The sequence below is a fragment of the Poromitra crassiceps genome (genome assembly GCF_964638095.1).
Source record: "Poromitra crassiceps genome assembly, chromosome: 1".
Classification (NCBI taxonomy): domain Eukaryota; kingdom Metazoa; phylum Chordata; class Actinopteri; order Beryciformes; family Melamphaidae; genus Poromitra; species Poromitra crassiceps.
This window is the reverse complement of record NC_139623.1, coordinates 72,999,963-73,027,101: the sequence shown is the minus strand read 5'-3', so window position 1 is coordinate 73,027,101 and position 27,139 is coordinate 72,999,963. Positions and strand designations below refer to the sequence as shown.

Below are 27,139 nucleotides of genomic sequence, written 5' to 3'. Positions count from 1 at the left end.
ATGTATTACACATTACTTTCAAAAAAAGTAATGCCTTACTTTACTTGATTACTCCCTGGAGAAAGTAATTTGTTACACTACTCGTTACATTACTTTTGCGTTACTCCGTAACATCGCCTGAGATGCATTGTCACATAATTTGCCAGTTAACAATACAACATTAAACCTTACATATGCCCATATATTAGCACAAATCTCTATCGTAATAAGGTAGGTTGCAAAACTTTTCCTGTCTGATGATGGCTGTCCGTTCCCTGCCATCTGTATTTTGCTCAATATGTTTCTGAAAAATGGCGATTTCATTCTACTGTTGAAACTGGCAACATTTCCTCTACCATGTAGGAGGCAACAAGCCTGTCCATCTCTGATTTTGATGTTACCTGGTGAAAAGCAAGCTTTTGCTGCTTGCTTGGGGTCAAGGCGGGCGACTCAGCTTGGCTCTGCGGGTCTCTCGCAACCAGCTTTGTGTTATCATGTTTCCTCTGCAGATGCTTTGAGAGGTCCTTCCGCGCAACAAATTCGAAAGAAGTAATGTGCGTATCTCCACCCCTCAAAGGTTGTTGTAGAGGACGGCAAGGCGGGTGCTACTGCGCGTTTTCTGGCAGATTGCAATTCAATTATTACGGAGCATACCGCACTGCGCCCACTTCACTAGAACACGTTATATCTGCGAGGGGTATTTACAGACCCCATCGCTGTATGTGGGTTTCTCTTATGGTTTACATTTCATTTCATTTTGTCCAATATTCAAATATTCCAGAATTGCATGTTGTGTTAAAATAAATATGATTTCTATCTAACACTTTTTAGCCTGATTTAATTGTAAAACAGAGTGTAAAAAGTCATACAAAGCTTTCTGGGAAATTTAACCTGTGGAAGAGGGAAGTGGATGGACTTCCCAGCATGCCCTGGGGTAGTGTGTTTTGTTTGTAGATTATTTTGTCAATTGTTTGTCAATGTGTTTTGGAGGTTAAAATGATTTCTTGTTCTATATGCATGATGTTAGTTATGGGAACAGGAGCTGCTATCTCTACCAATGTGATGGAGAGAAAACAGAGCCAGGCAGAACACTTAGACCAAGGTAAATAAATTGTTCATTTTCTCATTCTCTATAATAAGGATATGAGCCACTGCGTGTCAGAAAATAAGCTATTTACAGGACATAAATTTAATTCCTCGTTTCCAGACTGCTGTTCGGCGCATTATGCTTTGTGGTGCATCAATAAAAAATAAAAAATAAGGTGAGTTAAACATCATAGGGTGAGATAAACACCACAATTATTTTACATTGAATGATATGATTAAAATGAATTTAGACTCAGTGGTAAATGGAATCAAATGTGATCTTCAAAGATGGGCCCCTTTATCAATATCACTACTTGGACAGGTTACCATTATCCACCTTATTTCTAGCTGCCATGATGCCTGATGGGTGCTTCCGCTTCCGGTATAATTTTTACACTGCTTTAACTTGACAAAAAAAACGTCTATGAGGATTTTACAGCAGAGCCATTCTGCTCTACAGCCGTGTCGTTCGGGTGCTGGGATAACGTAATGCATTGTGGGTAGTCGGCTACTGTGGCTAATGCTAACGGCTAGCGTAATAGTTACTTTACATGGCAGTAAAACGCCACTGAATGACCAAATTGATTTAACTTTTAACCATTTCGAGTAACACTGTTTCCATACGGACCCGCAGCGTTGGTTAGTTGTTTATAACGTGACTATATTTATAACTTTTATAACGGACTCCAGCTTCCGGTTTATAATTCAGGTCTGCAGCATAGACTGTATAATGGTCTGCAGCCGAGTATAACAAAGGAAATGGCAAGCTGCAACAATAAGTCACGTTAAACCGGACCTTGTTCCCACAATTATTTTTTACAGTGGGGCATTCAAAAATAAGGTGGATAAAGATGAATGTTTTACCGAGGCTATTGTATCCAATGCAGATGTTGCCTAATTACCTCCCTCTTAAGTTCTTTAAATCAATACATAGTATGATCTGTAAATTTGTGTGGAAGCATAAGCATCCCAAACTTAAGATGGAGAAATTGCAGTTGCCTGTGGACACAGGAGGATTAGCACTTTCTAATATAATGTACTTTCACTGGGCTTCACAAATTAGATACATTGCAGAATGGATAACTAACGCTACATTTCTGGATTTAGAAGCTGGGTTTGTGCCCGTTCTTTCAGATATCCCGTTTATAAATAATGGAGTCTCACTACAGGGGATGAATGAAAACTTTATAGTTAGAAATACTCTCAAAACCTGGAATCAGGTACGTAGGCATTTTGGGATAACAAATCAATACTCTGTTTTGGCACCTATGTAATCCGGACTATGTACAATCTTGTGTAGATGTGGGTTTCAAAACATGGAAGGATTCTGGTATGTAAGATCTCTTTTTGGGGCGAACTCTTAAATAATTGTTACGTTATTTACAACTATACCATATAGTTATATTCAATCTATACCAATATATAAGACTGGTTTGGGTACGAATCAGTTGAAAAATATTCTATTGAAAGCTTCTTCTTTAAGGAAGAAATGTATATGTTTTATTTATAATCAAATGTTTGTTAACAGCGCTGCTATTAATAGTAAAATATCCTGTCACAGTGACCTTGGCCTTTGACCTTTGACCACCAAAATTTAATCAGTTCATGCTTGAGTCCAAGGCGATGTTTGAGGCAAATTTGATGAAATTCCGTCAAGGCATTCCTGAGATATTGCGTTAACAAGCTTGAAAATGGCATTCGAGAGGTCACAGTGACCTTGGCCTTTGACCACCAAAATCTAACCACTTCATCCTTGAGTCCAAGTCGATGTTTGGGGCAAATTTGATGAAATTCCGTCAAGGCGTTCCTGAGATATCGCGTTAACAAGCTTGAAGATGGCATTCGAGAGGTCACAGTGACCTTGACCTTTGACCACCAAAATCTAATCAGATCATCCTTGAGTCTAAGTTGATGTTTGAGGCAAATTTGATGAAATTCCGTCAAGGCGTTCTTCAGATATCGCGTTAACAAACATCGGACGTACGTACGTACATACGTATGTACAGACGGACATACATACGGACGGACAACCCGGATCCATTATGCCTCCGGCCTGGCTATCGCCGGCGGAGGCATAAAAAAGCATCCATCTCAACGCGTCCTTTAACACATTCAGTGCCAGCGACGCCATATGGCGTCATTAGAAATTTACCGTAGAGTGCCAGCGACGCCAAATGGCGTCAATAACTCGAATTTTTTTTTTTGACGGGGGGGTGTCGATCTATGCCTCTTACATCGCCTCTTACAATATTCAGAGGTATTGAATGTGTCTAACCTATTTTACAGAACCCTTAGGTGGCGACAGCGCTCTCCAGATGAGAGAACGTGGAGTGAAACACACAGAAGAAGTCATTGGGGGGAAGGAAATCGCATCGCATCCGTCCGTATGCAGCGGCTTCATTGAAGCAACGTTTAGCTGTGCCCCTGCAGCAGCCAATCTGCTATCACAATTGAGCACCTCGTGTCCGCTGCAACAGCCTCCGTGTCCGCTGCAACACATGATCAGCCGTGGATTTGTTATTATTCTCAACTCGAAGCATGGGAGCTGGTACACGCGGCTGTAAAAAAGCAGGATCTAGCGGACTTTTTCAGTGCTGAGCACAGGCAGAGAAAACCGCAGAGCAGAGAGACACTCCTCCCACAACGGGGGGGGGGGGGGGAGGAGGGGGGGAGGTGGGCACGCAGAGCCAAGTACACAACACAGACCCAGACAGCAGGACAGGGTTGGCAAACGCAAGCCAGAATATCCGATGCCCACCAGCAGCAAAAGATCAGCAAGAAGCTGCAACCAGCAGCGCATGCAGGCGCCAGCGCTGCTGGTTTCAGCTAAAAATATTATTCTTCCAAACAAAATTCCCTTGCCTTCACTGTTTTATTGAAGGAAATTATTTTTGAGGTGTGACTACATCAGAAAATTAGCTTCAGAGTCAGTGATGTGCTTGAAATGTTTAATTTCACAAAAGGCTCATTATCTCAGCTCGTAGAAAAAAAGCTCTGTTTTTCGTTCAATCAAGCTATCTTCTCCGGCTCATAACTAAAGAACGGAAAATGGGATCAATAAACTTTTTTTTGCAGGTGATAGAAGAGAGTCTCATCGTTATTTGTGCGTGTTCAGTGTTTACATAGTAATTATTAAAGAAATTATATGACTGTTTTAAAATGCATTGCGGCCTATGTGGCACAGCAAGCAACCTTTTGCCCAAGGGCCGTGGCACTGAAAGTGTTAAGAAGGACCTGCTCTGGAATATTACAAGGCCAGCAAGTAGTTGTTGTTAGTGCAAAATGTATCAAATTGCTAAATGATTTGAAAACTGTCTTACTGTTCATGTACAGTATCAACATTGCCTGTGTGTGTGTGTGTGTGTCTGTGACATGTATTTGATCCTCCCCACCTGTGAGTCGTATCGACCAGCGTTGTGCAGCAGAGTGAGACAGATGTGGTGCAGCCCGCGGATTTCACAGGAGTTGTTGAAGCACTGAAACGTCCCACAGCCGACATCGCCTGAACTCACCAGACAACTCTGGATCTCCGCTGAACGAGAGAGAGGAAGATAGAGAGAGAGAGAGTTGGTTGATGGGTCATGATTTGGTTAGAAAAACATAACCAATCCAGCCATTAATCTTTGTCCGCTCCAGAGGAAATTTACTTTTGAGTCAGTCTCCCAAACCTTACAGGACGCACATAGAAGTTGCATCCTGTTTAGCACATTATATGAATTTAAGCATACATCTATTAACTCATTGAGTGCCAATGATGGCTATAGTCGTCAATTCAAATACTAACGTAGAGTGCCAATGACGACTAAAGTCGTCAATTGCGTTTTTTGACGGTGGGACGTGGATCAAAGCCTGATCCATCTCCTGTGAAAGTATGGTGGATGTTGAATGTGTAAAAGCTATTTTACGGACCCATTAGGTGGCGACAGTGCTCTCCAGATTAGAGAAAGGCGAGGAAAAAAGAGAGAAGAAGTCATGGGGAAACGGAAATCGCATCGGTATGCATCGATATGCATGAAGCATAATGTTAGCTGTGCCTGCAGCAGCCAATCTGCTGCCACAATTGAGCCCCTCCGTGTCCGCTGCGATAGCCCATCTGCATGATTAGTTGTGGAGTTGTTATTATTCTCAACTGGAAGCGATGGGAGCCTGTGACAAATACACGCGGAACGCTGTAAAAAAGCTGGATGTAGTGCACTTTTCAGTGCAGAGCAAACTCAGCAGAGAGCCACCAGAGCCACCAGAGACACACCCACAGAGGAGGGGTTTGCAGTTGAGGGGGGGGGGGGGGGGGGGCACGCAGGGCAGCATACAACACCGACCCAGACAGACCCAGACAGCAGGACAGGATTGGCAAACACAAGCTAGAATATCTGATGCCCACCAGCAGTAAATCAAGACCAGCAAGAAGCTGCAACCAGCAGCGCACGCAGGGGCCAGCGCTGCTGGTTGCAGCTAAAAAATATTATTTTGCCAAACAAAATTCCTTTGTTTTCACTGTTTTATTGAAGGAAATTATTTTTGAGGTGTCACATCAGAAAATATTAGCTTCAGAGTCAGTGAATGTGCTTGAAATGCTTCATTTCACAAAAGGCTGATTATCTCAGCTTCTAATTTGAAACGTCTCTTTTTGCTCAAAACAACCTATCTTCTCCGGCTGATAACTAAAGAACGGAAAATGGTATCAATAAACTTTTTTTTGCTTATGATACAATAGAGTCTCCTCGTTCTTGGTGCGTGTTCGGTGTTTACATAGTAATATCACACAATATTCTGTGGGCCTCGAGAAATCACTGAAAACGCTCTGAAACTCTGGCACTGGGAGCGTCCGTTCTCCAAAAGTGGCTGGCACTCAATGAGTTAAGACCTTGAGAACTTCTACTTCTGCTGCATTTTTCTTTTCTTTAATATTCAGATTTGTTTTTCTTGCATGCAAACATCTTACGGTTGAACCATTCTTACACTAAATAAGTATTTATTGCCGTCTACACTAGAGCTAATCTGCCAGATTAGCTCAGTGACTCTTTCTTTGAAGATGAAGAGCTCTGAGGATGAAGCTTCAGCTGAGACACAGTAAGCTGAAACTGTCCAGTAAAGACTGACATGTAGGCGTATGCTTTGATTTTGCAGCAGCAGTCCATAACTTAACATTTGGAATTGGTAAATGTTTGAAATATCTATAAGGAGGAGAGCCAGTCAACCATTTGTGTTAATGATGTAATGCATTAACTCATTGAGTGCCAATGACGACAATCGTCGTCAATTCAAATAGTAACGTAGAGTGCCAATGACGACGATTGTCGTCAATTGCGTTTTTTGACGGTGGGACGTGGATCAAAGCCAGATGCATCTCCTGTAAAAATATGGGCGATGTCGATTGTGTATAAGCTATTTTACGGACCCATTACGTGGCGACAGTACTCTCCAGATTAGAGAAAGGTGAGGAAAAAACAGAGAAGTCATGGGGAAACGGAAACCGCACCGGTATGCATCGATATGCATGAAGCATAACGTTAGCTGTGCCTGTGAACAGCAGCCAATCTGCTGCCACAATTGAGCCCCTCCGTCTCCGCTGCGATAGCCCCTCCACATTATTAGTTGCCGACACCAGCGTCTTTCTGAAAAGTTACATTATTCTCAGCTGGAAGCGCTGGGAGCCACAGGCGACAAAAAACGGCGGAACGCTGTGAAAAAGCTGGGACTCGCCTGGCCTGACACACGCAGCAGAGCGAGCAGAGCCACACCCACGGAGGAGGAGTTTGCAGTTGAGGGGGGTGGGGGTGCTGTTTTATTGAAGGAAATTACTGTTCAGATGTTTCAGGTCAGAAAATATTAGCTTCAGAGTCAGTGATTTGCTTGAAATGCTTCATTTCACAAAAGGCTAATTATCTCAGCTTCTAGATGGAAACGTCTGTTTTTGGTGAAATCAACCTATCTTCTCCGGCTGATAACTAAAGAACGGAAAATGATATCAATAAACTTTTTTTTGCTGATGATACAATAGAGTCTCGTCGTTCTTTGGGCGTGTTCGGTGTTTACATAGTAATATCACACAATATTCTGTGGGCCTCGAGAAATCACTGAAAACGCTCTGAAAGGGCTGGCACTGGGAGCATCCGTTTTCCAAAAGTGGCTGGCACTCAATGAGCTAATTGTCCATATCCAATTCTTCTTTGTCTTGATTACCATTACCATTTCAGTAAAACAATCTAGCCTACAAGATTATTATTTTTACAAGTCCCCCCCCCCCCCCCCCACTCAATATGAAGAAAAAAATGTGAAGAAAGAATTAGAAATCCATAAAGGTTATTTGCTGGGTGTCATGAGATAACAGTGGGCTACTACAGTGTCAACAGAACACCAGAAACCCACATCAATCCCTCTAAGGACAGAATCAGAGAGTTCCCCAAACTTTTGAGTAGCCAGTCAGATTGAAAAAGTAGCCGGGGATCATGTTCGTGGCGTTTGTTCCGGTGGTCCTTTTCCCAATTAATAAACAAACCTCAAATATGTATCCATGAGTGTGACAATTGAAATAATACAAATAAACATTCTTATAAAGGCCCAATGCTCAATTTAATTATAAATAAAACAATATCCATATTGCAAAACACAAACAGGCAATGTATATTTTTAAGAACAAAGAAAATACTAATAACTATGTTTCCCACAGGATTGCTTGCTTGGACCCTCTTGGGGGGTTCGGGGAGCCATGCCGCCTGTAAGAAAAATGTGTACATTTTAAACTAAAATGCATGAATTTGGTTCACTTTGAGAACCAATTTAAGAGGCTAGATCAGGGGTGGGCAATTATTTTTCATGGGGGGCCACATGAGAAACCCAGATTGTTGCCGGGGGCCGAACAAATATTGTCATGCCGTAACCCAGGAACTTTGATGATAGAGAGGACCACAAAAAAATGTCCTTGCTACCAGAGGGCCAGATTTTGCTGAGGGTTGGGGGCCAAACGGCGCCGGCGCGGAAAAATGTTGGGCATTTGAAGTCAGGTTTAGAGGAATAACTCATTTTAAATGAACAGTTGTGATGTCATCATTCAGTCTTAAACACCAATATTTGATCCTTTTCTCACTCACTCCTATGTCACCACTTGCTCTCCCTGCAGGGCTTGAAATTAACTTTTTTGACCACCTGCCAATATGGCTGCTAAAAGTTACCAGCCAATTAGAATTTCCACTAGCCAAAATGTCATTTCTTACACATGAGATTACTTTTAGCCTTTTAGTCATAAAGATTATTGAAAGATATTCCATATTCCAGACTGAAATGTTATAACAGAAGTGGAGTATTGGCCAGAATGACATAAACATTTGGACACTTATTCAGCGGGTATCTTGTATGTTGCATTCAGGTGCACTGTAAAAATTTTTTTTTTTTTTTTTTTTTTTTTTTTACAGTGTATAAAGTAACTGGTAGGCCAGAGGCCAGTAGGCGGAGAAATAGCCGGCTGCCGGGGCTTGGGGAACTCCCTGCAGAATACCAGTGTCTTTTCATTAGGAGTCCTTAGGTTTATCTGTTACCCAGAGACCAAATGCCGGGTGTAAGACAGTGTTGTCGTTGTTGTTGTTGTTGTTGTTGTCGTCGTCCTGCAGGTCTGGGGCAGAGGCCGACCTGTTGGTACGAAGGGAATGTGCTTTGACAGGATGGAGCCGCCGGCCGGGTGCATTGAATTACAGTGCAGCGACAGAACAGGAGACCGAGGCAGAGCAGCCCGGGACAACCTGGGACAGAGCATGGCCAAACTGGGTGGCAGACAGTCATCCTGTGATAGGGACCACAGGATTATGATAGAGATAGAAATATAGACTAACAACACACATGCTGTAATATGCAACAGGAAGATTGGTTGCACTTTATTTGGATCTCAACTTTCAGTTTCAGGTTTCAGTTTCAGGTGATAGTACAATAGTGTAACAATGTTATTGTTGGATTAAGGGTTAGAAATACGTCCAGTTGGGATTACCATGGTCTGTAGAAATGCAATTTAGGGCAAATTGACACTTTGCTGACTATATGTCACCTTATTGAATCCAAATTTCAATCCAAATAGCCTTAAGTGGATATTGTATAAATATTACGAATACTAACCCTAACCCTTAGGCAGGGTTGGGTAGTAACTGACTACATGTAATCGGGATTTTGGACTCAGATTATGAAAAATAAGTAACTATAATCAGCCAATATTTCATTTGGAAAATGTGTAATCAGATTATAGTTAAATTTGTCAAGGAAGCTTGATTACATTTTTGATTACATCTTTAAAATACACCCCCACCCTCTTGAGCTCAGCAGGACAGTCTGTTGATATGATTAAAGAGAACAAAGAGTATTTGTGGATTTTGTGACTGCATCCATTTGTTTTAGTATAAGGTGCAATCTTTTCAAATGTCTGATTTTGAAGTAATCCAAAAGTAATCCAAAAGTATTCAGATTAGATTACAATTGTTTTGTAATCCAAGGGATTACGTTACTTAAAGTCGAAGTGACCTGGAATGGAACGCAGCTGCGCGAGCGTCTGAGACAAAACAAATCTTGTCTGAGATGACAGGGTTGAGAGGCGGGTCATAGTAGCATGTCGATGATTTGATTTGACAATTCTGGGGACTGGCTTTGGCATTGGCCAATCCTGGCGTGTTCCACCCCCAAATTGAGTGGGATTCAGCGTGTTGTCGTGCTACGCGAGTAGGATCCGCCGAGTGCGGAACGAGAGGACAATCCGATGCATGGGTCCTGCCCGCCCGCCTGGAATCTCCGAGGGGCGACCCCTGACAACCAGGCTTTCAGACGCGCGCCATTATCGCTATTGCGGTAAATACAATATTCCTGGAATGCGAGTTTTAACGAGCCAGTTACATTTCTTTGCATTCTTAGACATTACCGTTTTTGTTTTTGATTCATGTTTCATACAATTGGCCAAGTTAGTAGTTAGTTTATGGGATAGGAATTCTGCCAGATGACAGGCACTAGGCGCCATTTTCTCCTTCATTTGGAAAAGAAAATTATCCTGAAATGAAGATTTGATTGATAGCTGCCATGTCGTGATATGATTGGTTGAAATGGGGTAGGAATTTGATAGTACTAGGTGACATCAGCAAACTGTAGATTACTGTTATGAATGAAATCTTGAAAAATGAACTTTTGATGTGAAAAAGTGTGAAAAACTAAAGAAATTAGACTTTTGTGATTTTCTTGGCATACATTATTAAATAGGTGCACTGCATACCCAGGTATTTGAACTAAAAGAAAAGAAAAGTTATTTTTGGGTTCAGCTCGACTTTAATACTTATTACAAAAATTGTCATGTAATCTGTAATCATTAACTGACTACATTTCAAAGTAATCTGACCCAACTCTGCCCTTAGGATAACATACTCTCTCTCTCTCTCCCACACACACACATACACACACACACACACACACACACACACACACACACACACACACTAACGGCAGTGTATGTGAAGGGCAATTAACACGTTCACTGCCGTGGACGAGATATCTCGTCAAGCAGAAACCAACGGTTGACTGCCGTGGACGAGATATCTCGTCCAAAAAAAAAACGACGGTGGATCTAAAAATCCAAAATGGATCCATTTTGGATCTAAAAATGGATCCAAATGGATCAAAATGGATCTAACCCTTTTACATCTCCTATAAAAATATGGGAGCCACCGAACGTGTACAACCCATTCCACCGACCCACTAAGTGGCGACAGTGCTCTCCAGACTAGAAAAAGCCGAGCCAAAACTGCAGGGGAAAGCGCGAGGAAACCATTCTCATACTGTAGAATGGTTTGGCGAAAACGCTTTCGCGCTGGCCAGAGGTGTAGTGCTATCTAGAGAAGTGGGGGAACGCACCTATATGGGGAACACCTGCACACGCACAGGTCCCAACAAAGCGCCCTCCTCCCGCCCCCCCCCCCCCCCCCCCCCCCCGCACGCACACACGCTAACGTTCACGCAGCCTATTCATTAATTAATCGTTCGGGGCCGGCAATCGCTTATATCAACGAATTAAATGAGCAAACTCACGGATTCCTCAAGTGCTGCAAACCACTGTCACTGACACACGACTAACTTGTGTCCTCTATAAACACTGCAGAAGCCCGTGACATTTGCAGCTCTGAAACTAAAATACTGAAATAAACCTTGCTTGGGATGTTAAGTATCCACTGGACAGGCTAAATAGCACTGCTGCCACCACCTTTGTTAATCCGGTGAGGTCCGGTGTCAGATCCCTGAGCACAACCCACACGGACAACGACGTAAGGAAAAGATATATGCTTTAATGGGAACAAATCATAACAGCTATGAACAGAGAACGGGCACCCGCCCGCCTCCCGTTCCGTGAGTGCGGTACCGTCTTGGCACCAGTCAATGACAGTCTCTGTTCAATAATGACCGCTCGGACAGCAGCCCTGTCCTGCTTCACAAGCACCGCTCCCAGACACACTCTCGGCACGCACTCCGCCCCGCTTTATCAGTTCTCCCTCTTCTAATCAAGTCCAGCCGCGGCTGATCAACTCAGGAGCCAGTCAATCGCGCGCAGCGTCAAACAGGTGAAATGTCTTGGTTGTGATTACCTGTCAATCACCTTTACCGTGGACAAACCTGGTCCACTACAATACGTATATGGGCACAGCAGAGCAGACTCAGTTATCAACACAAACAGCTAAACAATCTCTCAACCAGCGATCACACAAGTTGCACAACTGGCATCTGGCGATGCAAATTGCAATGGGGTGATTAACGCTAACTTTTGATTCAACCGCGTTGAAAAGAAACACGCTTTTAACATTGTTTCTTCATGCTTGTAAACGTACCTTTTAGCAGCTGGTCCGAAAAATTAAAGGATGTTTGGCTGCCTTTTTCATCTTTACTTGTTATAGTGAGGTACTGGTGGAAAAAAATATATTTTGATGCTGAAAAAGCCAGTATGTTTCAGTATAGCTTTTATTAAACTGAGGTTTCCCCCGCGCTGTAGCTAGTTAAGGTGGAATGTTTCCTTTTCCTTCAAGCCACGAGTTGATGCTGTGTGAATCATTCAGCCCACCTTAAATATAGTTAAGGTGGAATGTTTCCTTCTTTCTTCAAGCCGCGAGTTGATGCTGTGTGAATAATTCAGCCCACCTTAAATATAGGACGAATGACAACGTTGTCAAGTTTCACTCGTTTTATTGGCTCGACATGCACACACACACTGACACACACAAAACACCCCTTGGAGAAGTATGGGAACGCCGTTCCCACGCGTTCTGCCGGGACTACACCTATGGCGCTGGCGCACAACGGTGGCGCACAACGGTGGGGGGTTCCAAAAATAGACTGGGTGCAAGACACTTTGAAACACGCAGCATAAATAAGCCCAGAATCGCAAAAGCTTCATCAAAGCTCTCAACCGAAACCCCAAGAAACGAGCGAGCCCATCCAGACTCGCCCGACGAGGGGCAGCCAGGCAGCACAGACAGCAGCAACTCGCTTGTGACACACCCGCCCGCTGCAGCCACGGAGGGAGGAGGAGAACACACACGGAGGGAGGAGTTTGAAGGAGAGGGGGGTTTCCTGCTGTTATGGAGGAAATTACTGTTCAAAACTATTGTTTAGATGTCTGACGTCTTACTGATGCCAAAAATAAATGGTTAAAGTGACTGTTCTATCGAATTTCACAAAAAGGCATTTATCTCAGCTTAAATTTTCAGACGCTGAAACTAGAGATGCTGCGATCCGATCATGTGATCGGATATCGGCGCGATATCAGCCAAAAAACATGGATCGGATCGGATCGGATTCCAGCGAAAATGACCGATCCAAGGCTCCGATATAAGCACTCCATTCCATGACTCCGCTCCAGGATTTCTATCCAGCATGCAGCAGCAGCAGCAGCAGCAGCACAGAGGCCGCGTTGAGCCTAGGATGGCCAGGGCCAAAACGTCAGACACACCCGTCCTTAACCTATGTGCGATTCGAAATCACGCGTCCGCACCAGTTTGACAGTTTCAAATTATAACAAAACAACCACTATTGCAATTTGCAATACATGTCCCGCAAGGTTTCTGAGATTAGGGGAAAGTCTGAGCTGGCGTTACGCTAAACCAAACGTGGGGATGAGGCAGCGGATTTGTTTTGGCGTTAACGTTAGTGATGATGGCTAACGTTAGCTAGCTGGTTAGGCTATCTAGTTGCAGGGCAGCGCTCCACAAGCTTGTTGTGACCAAAACCCCCGCATTTAAAGCATTTCATACTCCCAGAGCTGGCGTAAACCATAGAGAACCTCATGCATTAGCCTACTCAAAATGAAACGTCCAGGGTTTGTGTCTCCAAAATCAACTAACGCTAAACGTTACATGCAAGCTAACGTAGCTAGCTGCGGAGCACTCATGATCTATAAGGAAAACAAATGCGCACATAGCCTACATAATTGTCAACATCACATACATGTATTTTCTTTAATCTAGACTACAGGCATCATTTTTCAGTCAAAAGTGAAACGACACAGATATGATGGCGTATAGTGAGGCTTTCCATGCCTCACTATAGAACTGGCCCCATGCAAAATTCAGACCGCTTATATGTTGCCGTCATGCCAATAAGAGTCTAAATGTAATTTTTTATGTTTTATCTGCAGACTAAGCAGCTAGGCTTTCGGTTCTATAAAAGCCATTATTTTTTGTATTGACTATTGAGTGATACACTTTACAAAAAAAAATATTATATCACAATAGTGATGTCAGATTTGCTTAGGTCAGAGCTATGGAATATTAAATCATCCATCTCGCCCAGCCCTAATTTGATTGTTATGTTTTAGTTTTACATCAAATGAATTAGATGAACTAAATCGTTTACATACTATATTACCAAAGCACACACATACATACCTAACCCTAAAAATGTTTGTTGCCTGCTAGCTATCAGACAGCATAGAGAGACTTAAATATGTGCTGTATCGGTATCGGATCGAAATCGGTATCGAATCGGGTATCGAAATTTGATCGGAATCGGATCGGTTTTGAGCTAAAATATCGAAATCGGATCGGAATTGAAAAATCTCGATCGCAGCATCTCTAGCTGAAACCATGCTGTATTCAACTGCTAATGCCTACATAACTACTAACTCTACAAACTAACTCTTTTAGACAGAGAAAGCACACATTCTATTAGTTCTTTTGAGATATTTTGTATTCACAAAATCCTAGCAGAAAATAATCCTCGGCTCTTGAAAGATGAGCCAGAATCCTCAAAAAAAAACCTTGGCAGAAGCTACCTACAGTAAAAAAAAAACTGTTGGCAGTGAATGTGTTAAGACAGTAAACAGTAAAATAGCAAAGGTAATAAAGTAGAAGTAATAAAGTATTAAAATTGAATAAGATAGAATAAATATAAAAAAGTGTTCACAGTGTCCAAGAATGTCCACTTGTCAGTGGAAGTGTGCAAATGACAATAACACAGGTTTATTGCACTATTTTGTGTGTGTGTGTGTGTGTGTGTTTGTGTGTTTGTGTGTGTGTGTGTGTGTGTGTGTTATCTGTTGAGGAGTCTCATGGCCTGCGGAAAGAAACTATTCCGCAGACGGTTTGTGCGTCTGTTGTGCGGGTGGGTCGTGTCCTTGATGATCTTCCAGGACTTCCTGAGGCGCTGCTGAGTGTACAGATCCTGCAGTTTTGGCAGCTTACATCCTGTCACGTGCTGTGTCAAATTACTTTAGTCGTCTGAGTCCATGTAGTCACTGTTGGGCCTTTTTAACAACAGCGGTGTTGTGGTTGGCCCACGTCAGGTCCTGGTGGATGTTTGACTCCCAGGTACTTGAAGCTGTCCACCCTTTCCACCACGATTGTGCCATTGATGGTGACTGGGGGGGCGAGTCTCCCTCCCCTTCCTGTAATCCACAATGACCTCCTTGGTCTTGGAGACGTTCAGGGAGATGTGGTTGTCCTGGCACCGCCGTTCCAGGGCATCCACCTCTTTCCTGTAGGCCAGGCATGTCCAAAGTCCGGCCCGGGGGCCAATTGCGGCCCGCTGACCGATTTTAAGTGGCCCTCAAAATATACTATATATGTGGCCCTCCACACAGTATTGGTTAATCAAGCAAGTTCACTTTTCATTTTTCCGTTCACCTAATGATGACAGCACTACCATACAGTTTGTAGAAGCACCAATAGGAACAGCACAGCCAGAACTAATGTTTTCAGATGGTAAACAAAATGCTTAGAGTACAATTGTAAGTTTTTTATTATTTTATTTTTTATAACCCATATGATGCGAGAAGCAGCTGGCCCCCCGTCATTTTCACATGATCTAATCTGGCCCCCATTCAAAAAAGTTTGGACACCCCTCCTGTGTGTGTAGGCCGTCTCATCGCCATTGGAGATCAGCCCCACAACTGCTGTGTCGTCCGCAAACATCATGATGGTGTTTGAAGTCTGTGTCGCCACGCAGTCGTGGATGTAAAAGATCGTACCAGAAGGGGCTGGAGACACAGCCCTGTGGCGCTCCTATGCTGATTCAAGATTCAAGATTTTTATTCAAGATTTTTATTGTCACTCCATGGTACAAGTATCACGTGTGAAATTCTTGTGCTGTGGACTCCGTTTACAACATAGTGCAAATAGTACAAATATAACAGGGCATATGGGTGCAAAAACAACAAGAGACACAACAAGCAATAAGGCAGTATAGTGACAAGTCAGAGACAGTGGCATATTCACTGCACATAGGTGCACGTGTCGGGTGCATACTTTAGATGTGCTTAAACATTTTAAATTCTGCGTATTTGACATACAGGTGCAAATAACATATTCCTTATTAAACATACAATTAAACTCGGCATTTTAAATTCGGCGTATTTGACATACAGGTGCAAATAGCATATTCCTTATTAAACATACAATTAAACGTTAGGCATACGTAATGGTAGCAGCTACAGTACGGTACAGTGCGGCTACTACACTATTTGTGTATGTTAAGGAGTCTCGTGGCCTGCGGGAAGAAACTGTTCCTCAAGCGATTTGTGCGTGCTTTCGGAACCCTGTATCTTCTCCCTGAGGGTAGCAGGGAGAACAGGCTGTTGTGGGGATGGTTTGCGTCTTTGATGATCTTCAGGGACCTCCTGAGGCACCGCTGTTTATACAGTTCATGCAGATCTGGCAACTCACATTCTGTTACGTGCTGTGCCGCGCGTCTCACTCTCCGTAGCGCCCTGCGGTCCATGGTGGTACAGTTCCCGTACCAGGTGGTGAAGCCGCCAGTCAGCAGGCTTTCAATGGTGCCTCTGTAGAAGTCCCTGAGGATTTCTTTCCTTAGCCCAAATTTCTTCAGGCGCTTGAGTCCGTGTATTCGCTGTTGGGCCTTTTTGACGACAGTGGCGGTGTGGCCGGCCCAAGTCAGGTCCTGGTGGATATTGACCCCCACGTACTTGAAGCTGTCCACCCTTTCCACCACTGTGCCGTTGATGGTGATTGGGGGGTGTGCGCCCCCCCCCTCCTGTAGTCTACAATGATCTCCTTGGTCTTGGAGACGTTCAGAGAGAGGTGGTTGTCCTGGCACCATTGTTCCAGGGCCCCCACCTCCTCTCTGTAGGCCGTCTCGTCGCTCCCCGAGATCAGCCCCACGACTGCTGTGTCGTCTGCAAACTTCATGATGGTGTTAGAGGTTTGAGTCGCCACGCAGTCGTGGGTGTAGAGGTCGTACCAGAAGGGGCTGGAGACGCAGAGATGATCAGTGGGGAGGGAGGAGGTGCGGTTGTCCACTTTCACCACCTGGAGGCGGTCTGTCAAAAAGTCCAGGATCCAGGCACACAGTGCTGTGTTCAGGCCCCAGATCTTTGAGCTTGCTGGACCAGCCTGGAGGGCACTATGGTGTTGAATGCTGAGCTGTAGTCCACGAACAGCATTCTCACATAGGTGTCCTTCCCCTCCAGGTGGGAGAGGGCGGTGTGAAGTACGTGGGCGATGGCATCCGCTGTGCTCCTGTTGGGGCGGTACGCAAATTGCAGGGGGTCGCGGTTGGAGGTGAGTGTGGGGGGCGGATGTGTGATATGACCAGCTTCTCCAGGCACTTGCTGGCTATGGGAGTGAGGGCTATGGTGCAACCAGTCATTGAGGCTGGTCACAATCTGCTGTTTGGGAATGGGGATGATGGTGGCAGATTTGAAGCAGGAGGGGACAGTCCGGACGGAGGGAGAGGGACTGTTTGAAAATGTCTGTGAATCCCCCCGCCGCCATCTGGTGGGCACAGACCTTGAGGACGCGTCCAGCGATGCTGTCCAGGCCGGCCGCCTGCCTTGCATGGGTTGATCCACATGACTACTGGCAGATAATGTTACTGTAAAGCTAAGCTATGAGAGTGGGCCTGCAGGGAGATTGTTTCCCAGTGAGCTCCAGGCCAACGGGGGGCAGTGTCAAAGCAGACAGCCTACAGCAGCTGCCGGATAATCTGTCAGCCAAGTCAGTCGGGCAGAAAGCATAAAGTCGTGGTTATGGTTTTCCCTGTTGGCCTGCTACAAAAATTGCACCAAAACATGATTAAACAGGTCTAGTCCTGTGATTGGCTGATCCAATTTGCAATAGCCTATTGCGACTATGTGTGCAAAATGAAATAGCCATAAAATAAGCCTATAATTTAGAGAACCAATGAAAACCATTATGCATAATTGAAATGCATAAAATATATTAAATAGACAGATGTATAGGATGCGTGTAGAAACTGTGGCAACTGAGTGAAGTCGTCATAGCTTTACTTCCTTCTAAAATCTACTTATTCTATGAGGAAATGCTATTAACTGCTAATTAGCTGCTGTCAAGTGGACCCTTCCCCAATTGAGCTGAAAGCCTCCTAAAAACAGATAGGCTCCTTCTCGTGGCTATAGACCTTGAGAAAACAACTCTTTTTCATAAGATGGTTGTTGTTGTTGTAGGCCCCTGCCTGCACTACACCACTTCACCACAGTTTTGCACTACGACCGAAAAATATGGCAATTCACGCATTTATGGCATTCATCTGAATGGGACTTCTGATGCCCCGCCCCTAAATAAAGCCAAATACCCGTATGTGTGTCTGAAAGAATTTGAAACATTTCACAGTAGGGGGCGGGGCCTCCCCCCCTCGCCACAGACCCCCCTTCTTTTAGATGTTCTAGTTTTGCTCACTTCTTAGCAGTGAAATTAACACCAAACCTCATTAGTCCTACTTGAGGGACACCTGGACCACACTTTGGTGGACCACCACTCCAGTTTATGACAGTCAAGGCAAAGTCAGTTTCACAAAGGAATTAGTAGCTACTTTGTGTGAGCAGCAGTGCTGCCAACAGACAGACAGAGACAGACAGACACACAGACAGGCAGGCAGGCAGGCAGACTGACACACACACACACAGACAGACAGACAGACAGAGAGGCAGACAGACACACGCAGACAGACAGACAGACAGACAGATGCACGCCACACAGACAGACAGAGAGGCAGACAGACACACACACACACACAGACAGACAGACAAACGCACGCCACACACACAGACAGACAGACACACACACACACACACACACACACACAGACAGACGCACACAGACAGACAGACACATACACACACACACACACACACACACACACACACAGACACAGACAGACAGACGCACACAGACAGACAGACACATACGGTACACATACACACACACACACACACACACACACACACACACACACACAGACAGACAGACAGACGCACACAGACAGACAGACAGACAGAAATACAGACAGACAGATAGACAGACAGATGCACACACACACACAGACAGACAGACAGACGCACACACACAGACAGACAGACACACAGACAGACACACAGACAGACAGACACACAGACAGACAGACAGACAGACAGACAGACTGACACACACACACACACACACACACACACACACACACACACACACACACACACACACACACACACACACAGACCTGTGTTCTGCAGAGAGAGGCGTCTCTTGATGTGTTTCTCTGGGGCGTTGGGCTCCGTCAGGACGCGCTGACAGGCCAGCAGCAGCAGCAGCAGGAACAACACGGCGGGCAGCTTCAGCGGCATCTCTCACTCTTCTCTCCACAAAGTACAGTTGAACACGGTGCGGGGAGAAGAAACAGCGCAGGAGACAAACTACAGAGAAGTTTCCATCGGAGCTGTGCGCGCAGGATGACGGCGGGGATATAAAGCCCCAGCGAGCTGCACGCTCGTGACGGTGACCAAGGGGAGCCGCGAACCAATCACAGCGCAAGGCTTGACCGCGCGCAACACTGAAGAATTTTCTACTTTTTTTTTTATCATTCAGTAATGAGAGCGAGAGAGAGAGAGAGAGAGAGAGAGAGAGAGAGAGAGAGAGAGAGAGAGAGAGAGACAGGGAGAGAGAGAGAGAGAGAGAGAGAGGAGGGAGAGGGAGAGGGAGAGAGAGAGAGAGAGAGAGGGAGGGAGAGAGAGAGGGAGCAGGAGAGAGAGAGGGAGAGAGAGAGAGCGAGACAGAGGGCGGGAGAGAGAGGGAGGGAGAGAGAGAGGGAGCGGGAGAGAGAGAGAGAGGGAGAGAGAGAGAGCGAGCAGATGTTTGATTGATAATTAAGTCACTCATATCACACATAGATGTAAATGTCTGACTGACTAATTTGGTGACGTGTATATTGTATTTATTTTATTGCTACTGTCATGTCGCATGTTGCTGTCATCTGAATTCCTGTTGAGTTTTTCCAATTAGTAGCCTATTTCATGCCAATGAAATGTAACTGAACTGAATGGGGAGAGAGAGAGGGGGTAGATGAAGAGATAGAGAGACAGAAAGATACAGAGTTGGTTGATAGCCTATTTGTGTGTGTTGTCATTTGCTTAGATAAGAAATCCAGCCATTCATTTAAAGTGTAACTAACCCCCAAAACACTTTTTTTCAGCTTTTAACTATATGACTTTGGGGGTGGTGTGTGAAGAATGCTGGTCAAGATTTCCACATTTGAGAGCAAACTGTTGCCATTCTACCATTTGTATCATTCTTCAGCAGCATAACTGGCATAAGTGCCCTATATGGGGGGAACACTGCTTTTTTTTGTGCCCTCAAATGAATGGGATATTTGGTACATCCTGACGTCACGGTGGGTTTAGCACGTGCATCTGGTGCATCTCCAAAGCCTATACAACTAGGCAAGATGGAAAAACACTAAGGAGCCCTAATTTAGTTCACATTGGGGCAATGGATTTTTTTTTATGTAGCCTAGATATGATTTTGTCCAGAATTCCATATATCGTCGCTGTCGTTCCAGGACCTCGAATCTCCAAAACAGCAACTTTTCAGGAAGTTAAAAAACCTGTTTGCTCTTAAAATACTGAACCAAACATCGTCAAAGTTGGCACATGTCTTAATTATAGTTAGTTTCCCGCTGAATGTGTCATTACTTTATTAATATGTTACCTGGATAAGCTCAAATGATGTTGTTTATATTATCAGTCCGAGTTGGAAGCACTCTCTCCCGGCCAGTCAGGCGGGAGAGAGTCGTATGCTCATGCACGAGCCCCAAACTCCGGGCCGCACGCAGCAGCAGCAGCAGCCCTCCTCGGCTCTCATGGCCGAGGCGGGGGCTTGGGCATGGGGTGAGAACAGTCTGACATTTCCGCAAACAAATCTCATCGCAGTTGACAAAGCTGCTCTAAACACATCGGCTACTATAATATATTTCCCTGCATCTCATACTGAGATTAGATCGGTATTGAGTTTGGACAGACTGAATGGGCCGAGGAGGAGGAGGAGGGAGCTCTGCAGCTCTGCCCTGTGTTGCGCCCGAGAGGAAAAATCAGAGGTGCAGTAACTTTTTAACTCATTGAGTGCCAGCCACTTTTGGAGAACGGACCAGTGCCAGAGTTTCAGAGCGTTTTCAGTGATTTCTCGAGGCCCACAGAATATTGTGTGATATTACTATGTAAACACCGAACACGCACAAAGAACGAGGAGACTCTATTGTATCATCAGCAAAAAAAAGTTTATTGATACCATTTTCCGTTCTTTAGTTATCAGCCGGAGAAGATAGGTTGTTTTCAGCAAAAACAGACGTTTCAAATTAGAAGCTGAGATATTCAGCCTTTTGTGAAATGAAGCATTTCAAGCACATTCACTGACTCTGAAGCTAATATTTTCTGATGTAGTGACGTGGTGTAGTTGTGTGGTGCCCTGCGTGCCCCACCCCCCTCTCCCCCCCCTCAGCTGCAAACTCCTCCCCACACTAATAACACACAGCCTCACGCACCCAGTGTCTATTTTCGGAGCGCTCTGTTTTTGTGCGCCGGCTCCCAGCGCGACACCGAAAAGCCAAACCGGACTGCTGAGAATGGTTTGGCCCTTCGGCGTCGGGTGCTGCTTTTCTGGCGGCTAATCGTGTGGAGAAACTATGCAGCAGAGACAGAGGGGCTCAGTTGTGGGCGCGGATTGACTGCTGTTCGCAGCTAACGTTACCTCCAGCCAGAGCAATCTATATGGCTCTGGCTGCTGCATGCATCGGTTTCTCTTTCATCACTGCTTTTTCCTGCTGTTTTCCTGACCTTTCTCTAATCTGGAGAGCACTGTCGCCACCTAATGGGTCCGTAAAATAGGTTATACACCTTCAATAGGTACAATATTTGTACAGGAGATGCATGAGGCTTTGATCCAGGTCCCACCGTCAAAAAACGCATTTGACGCCGATCGACGTCATTGGCACTGAACGTTACGGATTTCATGGCGCGGTATATCGCAAGTTGGACGATGGAATGACATGGAGAAATCTCGCATTGTGATTACATGAGCGTGAGAGCGGGGCGTTTGTCCTCATTATTGTGCTGTGCTCTCGCGTCACTAGTCTCTCCTAACGTAGTTACACAAGCCGCCACACACATACATGGGAGAAAAATAATTAAATTTCTAGTTCGCCACTGAATGGCCAAATTGATATAACTTTCAACCATTTTGAGCAACGCTGTTTCCATACAGGCCACCAGCGTTGGCTAGTTGTTGATATTTATAAAGATATTGCAGCTCTCATATAAATTATTTTCGAGGCGGTGGGCAAACTGTAATGGCGTCGATTTCCGAAAACAATTCCTGAGCTGAGCACAGCCAAAGAGTATAGTATAGACAAGAGTATACGTCATTTCTTGGTTTTTCCCATAGGTTTTTTCAAATCACCGTTTTGTTACATATCTGGGGGGTAAGTCCCCCTTTAATTGATCATTAGGTTTTGGAGAATGGGCTGATAGAAACTTTCACTAAGTTAAAACATGTTCTTCTCATAAGGTACAAGAGTGAGACTGTTCCTCTGAGCGGGGCACACAAAGGTCAAGGTCAACTAGCCTGGAGAGATCAACACTCAATTAACCCTTTGTGTGTGTGTGTGTGTGTGTGTGTGTGCGTGCACGCGCGTGTGTGTGTGTGTGTGCGTGCGCGTGCACGCGTGTGTGTGTGTGTGTGAGAGAGAGAGAAGGTACACAGCTGCTGGCTTGGCAGTGAGACGTGCAGGAAGGAACGTATCTTCAAGCACCCAGAGAGAGGGAGGTCAATCTCTGTATCAGACACAGAGAGAGAGAGAGGGAGAGAGAGAGAGAGAGAGAGAGGTCAATCTCTGTATCAGACACAAGACACAGAGAGAGAGAGAGGGGGAGAGAGAGAGACACAGAGAGAGAGAGAGGGAGTGAGAGAGAGGGAGAGAGAGAGAGAGGGAGGGAGAGAGAGAGAGGGAGGGAGAGAGAGAGATAACCAGCAAGAAAGACAGATATGAAGAGGGTCAGCTTTTCCAAAAAGTTGTAGTAGGAAAATGGCATGGTCTCATTTTGTAGTTGAATGTCTTCAGTGTCTGCCTGACATTCTTTATTTTTGTTAGGAGACCACAGTTACTGTTATGTAACAACACACATACACAATTCCCTGTAATACACAGTCTCACACTGTCTCTCTCTCTCTCTCTCTCTCATCATGGCATTTCAGGGTAGCTGTCAGTTCCAGTCTATATTCATGACAGGTTGGTTAGATAGATACATACATACATACATCGATAGATACATACATACATAGATACATACATATATAGATAGATAGATACATACATACATGTACATACATACATACATAGATACATAGATAGATAGATAGATAGATAGATAGATACATAGATAGTTAGATAGATACATACATACATACATAGATACATAGATAGATAGATACATACATACATACATACTGTACATACATAGATACATAGATAGATAGAGCAGCAACATCAATATCAATGACAGCAACAACAACAACAACAACAACAACAACAACAACATAGCTCATGTCAAAAACACAAAGAGGTAGGTGTCAGTGAGACATTAGAAAAACAATATTGAAATCAACAAAGTCAAGAAACAGTATAAACAGAAACAGGAAGATAACATCGTTAGATAATGTAGAAGAATTACTGTTTTGATCATATTCATTGTTATCTTTCTACAATACAAAATCATAGAGCTAACCATAAAGGTCATTCTTAGACTTGGGTCTGAGAGACAACAGCTCACCAAATGGGGGTCCGTGGCCCTAATGTGGACTACATTAACGTCCATGATATGAAATGGGTTGAGAATCACTGGGTTAGTGTGTGTGTGTGTGTGTGTGTGTGTGTGTGCGTGCGTGTGTGTGTGTGTGTGTGTGGTCATCATACTGTATGTTGCAACCTTGTTTCCCAAACTTGGGTTATCCGAGATATTTCATTTGTATTAGCATTTACATTAGTGGGTTCAAATAAAGCGTGTGTGCGTTTGTGTGCATCCAAGGTGAGTTAATCTTTGTTTTTTTGTTTACAATATGTTCAAAGCTTGCCATCCGGTTGTTGTGGCCATGTGTTTTGTTTCAGCACGGCCCTGACCTCCGACCCCTGACCTCCAGGGGAGGACACAACAAGGTCATGTGGTATACCGTCTGTGACATCACCGCCTCCTGGGGGGGGGGGGGGCAGTGTTGGGCAAGTTAGTCAGGAAGTGTAATGAGTTACTTATTACTCTTTTCAAAAGTAATACAATGACTTATTTATTACTACTATATGACTTTCTCTACCCCCCTCCTCTTCCGTAAAAGTGACATACAACCCGTTTAGTCAGGTCCTTTTAGAACTGAAACCACTTTATTGAAACGATATTAACCTTACAGGAGGAGTCAACAATCAGCCAAACTGCATGCTTTTTTATTTATTTGCCTACCTATAGGACAAACAATTGTGTTCTGGCAACACAGGAGTCTCGCATAGCCAGAACCTATCTCCACAATTTGTTTGAGCTCTTGTGTCAGCACTGGAGAAAGAAATGCGGTAACTTGAAGTGACTTGGATTAGTAAGCGTAATATAACTACTGTGTGGAAATTGCAATCCCTTACATTACTGGGAAAGTAATACAACTAAAGTTACTCCCCGACACTGCTGGGGAGTCAAACCCAAACAAACTGCATCTCTCTCACTCATCTTTGTCCTTCCATCGCGTCTCTCGCTCCTCGCTGTGTTGCACCCATTTAGCTCTTCTGCATCCAACAGTCCAGTGTGTGCTCAAGGTAGAGGGACATTGTGTGTGTGTGTGTGTGTGTGTGTGTGCGTGTGCGTGTGTGTGTGTAGGGGCCCGTATGGGGAGGCTTACTCGTTCAGGGACCCGTTTTTCTTCCAACCTTGGCCTCTCTCTCTCGCTGATCTTGTTTCAAAACAACATCCCACGACTTCCCTCACACAACCCCTGTTGACCACCCACACAATGACCCTTGACCCCCACCCCACACACCCCAAATGACACATACTTTTGTAAGCACACACACACACATGCACATTGACACACCAGCATCGAGCAAACACCACACATGCAGTACCCTCTTGTACTCTCTGTCCCTCACATGACCATGTTATGACAAACATTCTGCATGTCTGTCTGTGTGAGTGTACGACGCGACTGTGTGTGTGTTCTCTATGTTTATATAGATCAGGGGTGGCCAAACTACAGCCCACGGGCTAGTAGTGATCATGACGTGACTAAAACACACACACGCACGCACACACACACACACACACACAGAGAGAGAGAGAGAGAAATCAGCTGCACCCAAGCACACAGCATGCCATGAGCAGAAAGATGGAGACAACGCATCTGATCACTTTATTTCTTTAATTTAATGAACCTGGCACTGACTGGCTATTATTTTGTTGATTTTTGCAGCAATTGTTTATTCTATGACTTTTCATAGAAACATATACTGTATGTTCAGAGTGCTCCAGACAGGTCCCGCATTTCACGTTATGCAAAGCTCAGCTCTATTAATGCCTTAATCTGCTGCTGTGAAATACATGTTTTATTTGATTTTGAATAGTAGTCTTTCTTGTGTTGTTATTGCGCTTTTCAGAGGTTATTATGGTTAAAAAGTCCAGAAATAGGCATAGCGGGTATATAACCTATGTTTTATGAGATAAAAATATCATATAAAAAAAAAAAAACGAAAAGAAAAAAAATCAGCCCCCTCCCCAGTTATAACCGCCCCCTCAGTCATTTCATCCTGGCGCCGGCCCATATATATATATATATATATATATATATATACTGTGTATATATATATATATATAGCTCTGAGCTGGATAAAGAGTACATTTATTCTTATCCTTGCAACTTAACCTGCTATCGACCAGGTTAACTATGAAGCATAAGTTGCTATGGAAATATATCTCGGTAAGAAGTTAACGAGCATCGTAGCACGGCAAACCCAGGGTTAAACCTGAAGTTACCTCGCTAAGCCACTAATCTTGCTTCGTGGTATAGGCCTCTGGTCTTTTTATGTTTTTGTATTTTTTTTTTTTTTTACATTTTTAATAATAATTGTTGGCACAGGAAAAGAAAATGTGAAAACATAGCCTACAGAAATACCCATTGTAATAGGTGCACATCAATAGGACGAATCAGCGTGACGTCACTGCCACCCAGAAATGCGGAACCCCGCGGCAGTTAATAGTATGAGTTGTGCCAAACAACCTCAAAAACTATACATCACATCGCTTATATTTTGACATTCTGAGTGAGAGCAGAATTAGCTCAAATTTGATGTATAATATATGCATGTCGTGGTAAAGTTGTGTGAACTGTCAGCTTTTTAAATGTAAACAGAGTTAGCCGGCTAGAGTCAGACACTCAAGCCTCGCGCCACTTGGGCTCCATAGGGTTCCATTGCCGTTGCCACCCAGTGACGCAGTTTGTTTACCAAAATGCTGCTCGGCTGATCCCTCGTATAAAACTATGTGTCATATATTTATTTAGCTAGGTAGAAATAAAGTTTTTGATGGCACAAGGGTTTTCTGGTCAAATTTCCCCCCCACTTTCAGTGTGAACAGGTTGAAAACTGCCGCGCTTAATATTGTTTGGCCCGCGACTCCTTACATTTTTCTGTATGCGGCCCACAAACAAAAAAGTTTGGCCCCCCGTGTAGATAGAAGAGTCGCAACATCTCCACTCACTCCAATGGGCCACTTTTTTACTCTCAAGACTGAGTTCCAGGAAGTAAGGTCCTGGATTAAGCAGCACTGTCGAGTTGCAGCAAAATGGACAGTTTGTGTTGTACTTTAATTTTTTTTAATCAAATTGTACATAATCAGCTTTATTTTAGCATTCAAAAGTAGCGCGAGACCCCTTCGGCTGTTCACACTGAGTGAGGTCGGGGGCCGCATGCCCACCCCTGGTTTAACGTTAGCATTTGAGCTAACGCTATTGTAACAAACTATATTCAGGATGCACATTGCACATGCAACATTACTAATCTGATTAATATGACATATTTGGGTGATGTACCCCATCAAATTGCTGTAGCGGGCTGTTTTAAAGCTAGAGCAAAGTTTCTGGTGTCATCTGAATGGAAGAATTACTAAATTTGAATATGAAAAATAGATTTGGTATAATAAACTTTGATTACCAGTCCTTTTCATCAAATTAGTAGCTATAATTGGGAGTGATGGTGTTACTGGTGGAACTGCACGGTCACAATCTGGCCCTCTGGTAGCAAGGATTTTTTG

The 27,139-nt window shown here is 44.2% G+C and overlaps 1 protein-coding gene across 1 annotated transcript in view; it reads right to left on the bottom strand.

Moving 5' to 3' along the window:
• Positions 1 to 19,159, bottom strand: part of LOC310794409 (stanniocalcin-2-like) — a gene marked incomplete at both ends in the record, with an annotated part of 31,057 nt that extends 11,898 nt beyond the window's left edge. Inside the window, 2 exons of the mRNA XM_083656405.1 lie at positions 4,458 to 4,597; positions 19,036 to 19,159. Of these exons, the coding sequence (XP_083512531.1) occupies positions 4,458 to 4,597; positions 19,036 to 19,159 (264 nt within the window). The remainder of the gene's footprint in view (positions 1 to 4,457; positions 4,598 to 19,035) is intronic.
• Between the last annotated feature and the right edge of the window lie 7,980 nt (positions 19,160 to 27,139).